This window comes from Terrapene carolina, unplaced genomic scaffold, assembly GCF_002925995.2.
Source record: "Terrapene carolina triunguis isolate 2854851 unplaced genomic scaffold, T_m_triunguis-2.0 Scaffold96, whole genome shotgun sequence".
NCBI classification, from domain to species: Eukaryota; Metazoa; Chordata; order Testudines; family Emydidae; genus Terrapene; species Terrapene triunguis.
The window spans coordinates 79,098,942-79,108,172 of record NW_020664447.1 but is presented as its reverse complement, the minus strand read 5'-3'; the positions used below and the strand labels follow the sequence as shown (position 1 = coordinate 79,108,172).

Sequence of the window (9,231 nt, the reverse complement as noted above, 5' to 3'; positions counted from 1 at the left end):
AGGACGCCGGGGGTGCAGGGCCCTGAGTCCCCCCATACTCCGTGACACAAATATCTTAAGTCTCATTGCAAGCCATAGTATTTGATGTCATCAAATGAGGCATTTTGGGATATCTTTAGTGACCCAGGAAGTACCAAGGGGAAATCACACAGGAAAGAAAGAGACAAATTTTTTTTTAAAAATAATGTTAAAACAATGTCTATGATGAATTCCCCCCTACAACCTGATGAGACTATTTCAGGTATCTCTAAAATGGGATCTAAGTGATTTGGGGGATATTCAATACAGAATATTTATGCTTAAGTCAAATTTCCTTTTTATGGTAGAGTTCACCTTTATTATAGTACTCAGTCTCTCAGGCATGCTTACTATGTAATGCTGAGTTCCCCATGGTAAGTATTCACCCAATACTCTGAGTTGCAGACTGATGTTTTTTAAGTAATACTGTTTAAAACTTCTCTTTCTGGTCCCTTCCTCCTCCCCCCCGCCTTTCCTTTGATAACCAGTTGAGCAACATTTCAGGAGCGTGTACAAAAAATAGAAACCTAATGAATTAGAAAAATAAAATGTGCTCTGCATTTTCCCAGCATAAAACATACAACGTTTGCCCAGAAATGGGAGCAAGAATCAAAGCCTTAGGTTAGTTGCAAGCCATAAAAATCAGGCTTTTTTTGTTTTTTAGGAGCTCTATAGAAAGGACTGCAATTTAGCTGCTCAGCTGCTCCAGTGCAGCAAGAATTACGACAGGGCACATAAGCTTTCTGAGGTAATGTGATCAAACTTAATGAATATACAAAGAAATAATGTTTCTTGGAAAACAGAATATTCATGCGTGATCAATCCCAAAACCTGTTTGCCTTTAAAGCTCTGATTTTTTTCTCCTTTAAGAAACAGAAAGGGATGTATATATCTGTTGGTTTTCTGTACAGCTGAGGATGGGTGCTGGAACTAGGGGTGCTGGAGGCACAGCAGCACTCACTGGCTTGAAGTGGTTTCCATCATATCCATGGTTTACAGTTTTGTTCAATGGCTCTCAGCACCCCCACTATACAACTTGTTCCAACACCCCTGCAGCTGAGGGAATTGTTAACAAAATCCCAGCTTCAGATGAAACGTGATGATATTTTCTTTTTCGAAAGCGCTGGTATGGTTTGGAATGGGCCTTATCGATCTTGTGCAAAAAGAAAAAATTTAGCATAATCAAAGCACTAAGAATGTTTAGGCCACTAGAATGTAAAATGATAAAAGAAACAATGAGATCCTGCAGGCATCAAGGTATCTTTCCAGGATCAATTTTCCCCATCAAGCTATTTCCCAGCACATACAACTACATTCCAAAAATCAATTTTAAAACAAGCTAATGGGAAAGAACATCTTTTTCTAAGGCAACCAGAAAACCCTCTTTGATTTCCAGAGTGTAAACTTTGGTTAAATTAGACTTATCCCTAAACCTTCCAAGGAGCAGAAGTTTGAGAAACTGACCCTTTCAAGTTGAGGCAAATGGTTTAAAAAAATCATGATTAGGGCTGTATTTGTGTCATGGCATGGTACAAATCAGAGCAAAACAGCAGAAAAAAACCATGAACATTTAGCCACATGTCCATAACCTAAGGTGAAATCCTGGCCCCACTCACTAAAGTCAACGAGACTGTCATTGGCTTCAATGGTGACAGGATTTCACCCCAGGCTTTTAAATCATCTCATGACCTCTGAGACACTTTCGGCCTGATCCTACTCTCACAGAGATCAATGGGATTTAACAGGAGCTGGGTCAGTCACTTACCGGTCTATTCTTCATTCTTATGGATGGGTATCTCAATGCAGGAGATTGGTCTTTTTCTAAACCAACTTTTGGAACTGTCTTACACTGGGCAGCCCCTCCAAGATGTATGTTTGTATGGCAGAGGTTATTGCTACTAACACACCAATTTCTTCCAGCAGTTTCATTAGCACAGTGCTCTCAAATTGCCTCATTTATGCAGTTCTTTGATAGACTAGTGCAAAACTAAATATTAAATGTATTGACTATTTCAATATCAGTATAATGCTGAGAGATACTAAATACATCTGGTAACTGAGGTTGTCTGGTCAATAAGGACAATGATTTACTGGAACAAAGGCAGACATTCCAAATGTCCTGATCCTGCAAATGATTGCAGCTGAGAGCAATGCAGTAAGCACTGTACACGATCCCAAGCATTTCCAGGATTGGGCCCTAGATAGACTCAACACTTACTGAAAAGTATCCAGGGTGGTGTGTTGTGGTGGAGGCTTTGTTGGTTGGTTAGTTGGATTTTTGTTTGTTTTTTCCCCCTAATTTCCAAAAGCTCTGTCATCTATTCAGCTGAAGAGGCAAATATTCCATTTATCACTGCAAGCATTTATTACTCAGCAACTCTGAGTATATTGTGAGGAACAATTATTTCTTTAAAAAGATTAAATAAGTGGATGCATTGCAAAACATTGAATATCTTGACAAATCCATGAACAAGCAATTTTAGAGGACACAAGAATGTGAGCTGTGGTGTGGCATACCACTAACATGAGATCAGTACCATTTTAGTAATTCCAGCCCCAGTGAGTGATAGCCAAAAAGGGGTTGATAGTTCTTTTCCTTAAAAGACTTCAGGATATAAATACATAAATAATGCATAAAACAGATCAAACAGTAGTGTAATTATTGCAGTATGTTCTCACAAAAATTGCACCTATCCAGCATAGTAGTTTCATGCTAAATGATCTGTTTTCTTTTGCAATAGTAACCACACCTTTATGGTGATTTACATGGTCTTATCTTACAACTTGTTCTTTCAATCTTTGTTGCATCTGTAGTTACTATTACTAATATTTCTATCAGCAATATTACATACCTTATTTCAAATGGAGGATACACGGATTAAATTAACAACATATGAATTAACTTAAAATATCATGGAAGGTGTATAGATTAAAAAGGGCTGTCATCTTACACCAAACTAACAGGCTTGCCATTTCACATCACGTCATATTTTGAATGCCTTAAGGTCTCTGGGTTAATCCAAGTATAAAAGCTCGCAAGTGAAGCTGGAAAATGAGGAACCATATGTTATACAATGTGGAATCATTATCCACAGTGCTCACCCTTAAAAACTTTTGCCGTAGAGTAATGGGGATGCTTACTTCAATATTTGCAGTACCCCTTATGCTACTGTAGGAAATACAGCTATTTATTTAGTAATAACCTTATTTAGTGATATAATGCAACTGGTAAGCTTTTAAGAGTGACCACTGTATAACTGATATAAAGGAGCAGAAGAATTTAATTTTTGGTATTTGGTCATGGTTGTAAAAAAGCATAGTAATAGTGATGGGTGAATCTCAAAACGTTCAGTGTTTGGGGGTCAAGTAAGAATCCAAGGGCTAGATTCTCAGTTGGTATAAATTGGCACATGATTTACACCTTGTACACACTGAAATAAATAATACTGTCTGCTCCACTCATTCATCTGTGTTCGATAAGTGTAGCTAGACACCATTAATGACTTTCTTCCTGTTTTCCTTCCCCCTACCACTTCTCTATGTTACAGCTGCCATCTGACTTTCAAGAGAGAGTCAGCCTCCATCTGGAAAAGCATGGATGCAGCCTTTCTGTACCCTTGTGTCACACATCATTTGCCGATAACATACCAACTTGCGTCATCGCTAAGGTACTGGAGAAACCAGACCCAAACAGCTTGTCTTCACATTTGTCAAGTACATCTGCAAGGGATCACTCTTTTCAAGACTCCGTTGGGAAGCTTGGCCAAAAGCCCCAATATAAGTCTGACATCTACTGCAGTGACACCGCCCTTTATTGCCCTGAGGAGAGGAGGAGGGAGAGGAGACAAAGTGTTGATATGCAAGTGAAAGATGTGGGGTTTTTGAGGTCCCAGAACTCTACTGACAGCACTGTAGAAGAAGATGGCTTCCATTCTAGCTTCTCTCATGAAGCCTTCCCGGAATATGTTACCTCTTTACCAACCTCGAGCTCCTACTCCAGTTTCAGTGTTACCTCTGAGGAAAAAGAGAACGCCCAGGCCAGCACTCTGACAGCCTCCCAGCAAGCAATCTACCTGGGCAGCAGAGATGAAATGTTTGAAAGAAAGTCATGTTCTAGTTACGAACATCAGGGAAGTCCTAGGTTTGCCAAGTCAAAGTCCGTACAGCAAATGGAACTTGCTGATAACAATGAGAACTCTCCCACTTTTACTAGGACTCTGCCACCTTATGCTAATGAGCCTTTTCATTTCTCAGCCATAACGACGCAACAGGCATTGGCAACTCAGAAAATGCGTAACGACTGCATGAGCACCCATCTTTCAGAAGAAGACTTACCCGGGAGGTGGAGGCAGCTGAGCGTAGAGGACATTGGTGCATATTCTTACAGGAACGCTGGCAGACTATCACCCTGTAGCTTTTCGGAGCAGTACTACAGCAGCCCTATAAAAAAAGCAGAGAGCCGAACAAGCCCCATCTATGCTGGTTACAAAGGAGATAGCTTCTCAGAGGGAGAAGATATCTGTCAAAATAGACTTGTGGATTCTTGCTTCCTCAGAACAGACAGTGGCCTGAACATTGACATCAGCACTAGCTGTAAACAGGACAAGTTGCCCTCTTACAAAACAAAAGAACCAAGAGACCAAAAAAATGACAGGATCACAATGCAGTTGTGCAGTAGCAAAAATATCGAGAGTAGCCCAGTGTTGAAAAGAGAATACGTTGATGTGAGCCCAAACAGCTCCGCAGAATCCCTCAATCAGAGTTCAATGGAGGCTTCAGAGATCCATCAGTCTTCCATGGAGCAAGGAAGCCATTCAGGTCTTCACAGCAAACAGCAGCAGTTTCAACGGACTGGGAGCACTGGTTTGAGTCGGAAGGACAGTCTTACAAAAGCACAATTATATGGAACCCTTCTAAATTAAATAGCTTCCAAAACTGCAATAAGAAAAAACAAACAACATTTGATATTTCTTTTGAACGACAGGGTTCTAAGAAACAGGATTATTATAAATTATATATTCATAATGGTACTGTATGTTTAGAACAACAATCTGTACAAAAACATTACACAGCACTTTTCACACAACATCCTTTCCATCTGGAAGACCACCCTTTCTCCCCTTTTATAAACCTGAAATATTTTTATAAACAAAATGGTATTTATTAGATTATCCTTAATCTAAGCTATTTGAGCAGCAACCTTTTTCCTTCAAGCAGGTTTCTTATTTATTTTTGTGCATGAGGCCATCAGTGCCTGTACTCTTGGAGGAAGAGGGTGAAATCATCATTGTGATGACAAAAATCAAACCCACTCGATAAGATACCATCAACTCTGTGTTATGTGAAGCTGAAATGTATGAGAATGGTGGATTTAAAGAAGTATATTTTTAAATGAGAACAGAAATGAACCCTAAGTTCTTTCATACAAATGTATTTGAGTGAAAAATGTACACACAAAGTAATACAAATATTTTGTTCTTTTATTCCATTGTGTTTCTGCTTTCCTACTTTCCCTTGTATACTACCTCAAAGTAATTGAGGGTTTCTTGGTCACATATTTTCTGTAGGCTTGCATTTATATTGTCTAAAATGCATGAAGTGTCATAATTAGTACTGTATTTTGCATTACTTAATAAAAGACACCAGTGGAAATATTTTGATTTTGTCCTCTTTAAAATACGGTATATCCTGGGGGATGCAATTATTCACAATTATTCTCTGTGGGATCAATCTGGAAAGAGGTTCCCATTAAATTCAGTGGGAGTTGAGGACACCCAGCACCCTGCTGGGGTTACTCAACGCCTTCCAGTATCTGAGAATCAGGCCCTATTTAACCCTCAAGAAGGAAAACCTCCAGATAATATAAAATCCAATAAATGTATGGCTCGCCAATTGCTTTTGTGGCACTTTCTCTGTGTTTGCCTCTTTTAATTATCAGAATGAAAATCTCAGGCACAGATGAGTTATTCCACAAAATAGGGATGACTGTAGCAAGGGTGATTTCATTATGAGCAGCGGAAAATGGCCTGAAAGAGGACAAGACAAAACAGCTGTATTATCTAAGGCTAGGTCTACACTACAGCGGGGTTCCGACCTAAGATACGCAACTTCAGCTACGTGAATACCGTAGCTGAAGTTGCGTATTTTAGGTCGGCTTACCTGGCGGTGAGGACGGGGGAAAGTCGACCGCTGCCGCGCTGCCGCCGACTCCGCTGCCGCCTCTTGTCGAGGTGGATTTCCGGAGTCGACGGCAGAGCGATCAGGGATCGATTTTACCGCGTCCTCACAAGACGCGGTAAGTCGATCCCCGATAAACCGATTGCTACCCGCCGGATCGGCGGGTAGTGAAGACGTAGCCTTAAACCTAATGACATATGTTCCCAAAAATAGTTACTTCATCATCACTGCAGGCTGCTGAGCTCACTAAGATGCTAGCGAGGGCCAATGGTGAAAGAATTCACAGAGACCAAAACAGCATTAAAAGGTATGTCTTAAATTGGTAAAATACAATTTCACGATTAAGATACATCCAGTTACACAAAGCTCTTCCAAATTGACCACTCCCAAATACAATTTGGAAGAGGAAGTTTAACCTGGGGATTTCAGCCATGTAATTTAATCTTGTTCAAATATACCCTTGTGTCGCCCTCAGTTGGCTTCCGTGGGAGAGGAACGTACACGCTGAGGAGGAGAATTTGGTCCTTAATATCCAATTGAATTGTACGAATAGGATTTGATGGATAGTGCAGTGTGCACTGGTAATGAGCACTGTAGTTAGTGGTGAAAACCAACCCTCCCTTCAAACACCTACTTCAGTCACTTACGACTTTCTCAAACCAATTTCTTTGCTCATGGCATGTTCCATGAATGGACGCAACCCAAAGGTAATATTTTTTTTCTTGTGTGGTTCAGTATTTTTCAAAGATAGAAACATTTAAAGACATACAGTAAAATCCTGGCTCATTGAAATCAATGGGAGCTTTGCCATTGACTTCAATGGAGCCAGGATTTCACTTGTAATTTTTGCATTTGCCCCTAAGAATTTTCTCTTTGTTGCAATCCCTCCACTTAACAATGTACTGTTCATAAAGTAGCAGAAGGCAGATAGAAGAAACAAGAAGAGGAAAAGGATACATGAAAGTGAGTCCCATGGATTTCACCTTCGTCTTTAATGGGAGTACTCATGGAATAAGCTATTACTCAATGCTATAGTAAGGGTGGTAGAATACGGCTCTAAGTCCTTAAGTCACCCGGTCATATCCAGAGACTTCATCTCATATGGTTTATAAACCCGCACACTTTTATGATGCCCCTGAATAGAGGCCACTTATTTAGTGCAATATAGACCCAGTACCCAATGAGCTCAGAGTGGAAAGCTAAACTACTTGTCAGGTAACTTAACTAACCATGTATCAGAGGGGTAGCCGTGTTAGTCTGGATCTGTAAAAAGCAACAGAGAGTCCTGTGGCACCTTTAAGACTAACAGATGTATTGGAGCATAAGCTTTCGTGGGTGACATGCATCCGACGAAGTGGGCATTCACCCACAAAAGCTTATGCTCCAATACCTCTGTTAGTCTTAAAGGTGCCACAGGACTCTCTGTTGCTCTTAACTAACCATGTAATTCATATTACATACTAGAAGAAAATATTGTCTAGTCTGGCTGAAAACGGATGAGTCTGATGAGTCACACAAGGCCAGGTTTTCAAGCACGCAGTACCAACAGCCCCCATTGTTCTCTGTGTTCTCAGCTCTTTAAAACTAGCCCTTAATTATGTGCCTAAGTATTTGCTGAGCTCTTTAGAAAATCTGGCACTAAGTTCCCATTGTTATAATAATAATAACATATGGAGATATACCTATCTCATAGAACTGGAAGGGACCTTGAAAGGTCATTGAGTCCAGCCCCCTACCTTCACTAGCAGGACCAAGTACTGATTTTGCCCCAGATCCCTAAGTGGCCCCCTCAAGAATTGAACTCAACCCTGGGTTTAGCAGGCCAATGCTCAAACCACTGAGCTATCCCTGCCGCACCCTCTTTGAAGGTCTATAATATTGTTGTTGGGGGCTGTCACATCTTGCCACCTTTCTTCATATTGAGTAGCACCTTATTCTGAGAACAGACTTACTGAAGTCCATCGAATTGCTCATGGCATAACGTACCCTGTGACCAGTATGAAGAAGTGTGACAGACTCAGGCCCAAGGTGAATAATAGCTTTTCTAACCCTCTAACCTTAAAAGGCTAAAAACTGAAAAACAATTCTTACTGCGAGCTCAGTCAGGGATATAGGATTGCAGGCAGTCTTTAAAAATGGTCATAACATATTTGAATGAGACATATATTGATTTCTTGGTTCAGTGAATATGAAGATTTAGTGCAAGAAGTAAAAATTGACCTCTACATAATGTAAGTCAATATTTAATTCTCAGGCCGATAAATCTTCAGACTCACTGAATCAGAAGCCAGGAGTTTATTAATTCCTCATTAATATAATTCATCATTTGATACTTATGTAACTACTACCCTTAGCAATTTATGGACAATTAGGTTTATACTATGGAAGCTTTTATGTGCCTGCTTGTTTAAAAGATTTTACTATTCTTTCACTCTAATGCAGTGTCAATGCTTGCTTGCATACCTCATTCAAATGTGTTATAGGAGCATCCAACATATTTGGTCACAGTTTATACATGCTAGTATGGAAGACTGTAGACTAGATTTGGGCAACATTTTTTGAACAAATATTTTTCATTGTAAAATAACCTTTTTTCTTAAAACAAATGTTTTCATGCAAAATTGTCAATACTATCAAAAAAAATTTATTTTTGCAAAAACAAAATTCTGGTATTTTCAGTTGAATTTATCAAATGTATATCAAAAACATTGCCAAAAAGTTTCCTGACATTTTTCATTTCTTGAAAACCAGATTTTTAGTAAATAGAAAATGTTGATAACCATTTTGATCACATTTTAAATAAAAAAAATGTGAGAAAAAAAATAAAAATTCAGTAATTTGTAATATAAAATGGGTCCATTTCAAACTTGTCAAAAATTGTTTGGTTTTTTTCATGAAACTATTTTTTCATTTTTCTACCAACTCTAGTTTTGACTAAGAGGTTCCCTTCTCTAGCAATTGGTCCATGAGAGGTCTAAGATGTAAGAAGGTTGGGATGCCAGTACATGCCCACTTGGTGGTTTTTCTTTATGTTCA

At 39.3% G+C, this 9,231-nt stretch overlaps 1 protein-coding gene across 1 annotated transcript in view; it reads left to right on the top strand.

Annotated features, from left to right (window-relative positions):
• BEGAIN (brain enriched guanylate kinase associated) overlaps nt 1–4,940 on the top strand; it is a 223,517-nt gene extending 218,577 nt beyond the window's left edge. The window contains 2 exon segments of the mRNA XM_026651515.1: nt 683–766; nt 3,567–4,940. Coding sequence (XP_026507300.1) covers nt 683–766; nt 3,567–4,940 — 1,458 coding nt within the window.
• Nucleotides 4,941–9,231: the final 4,291 nt, after the last annotated feature.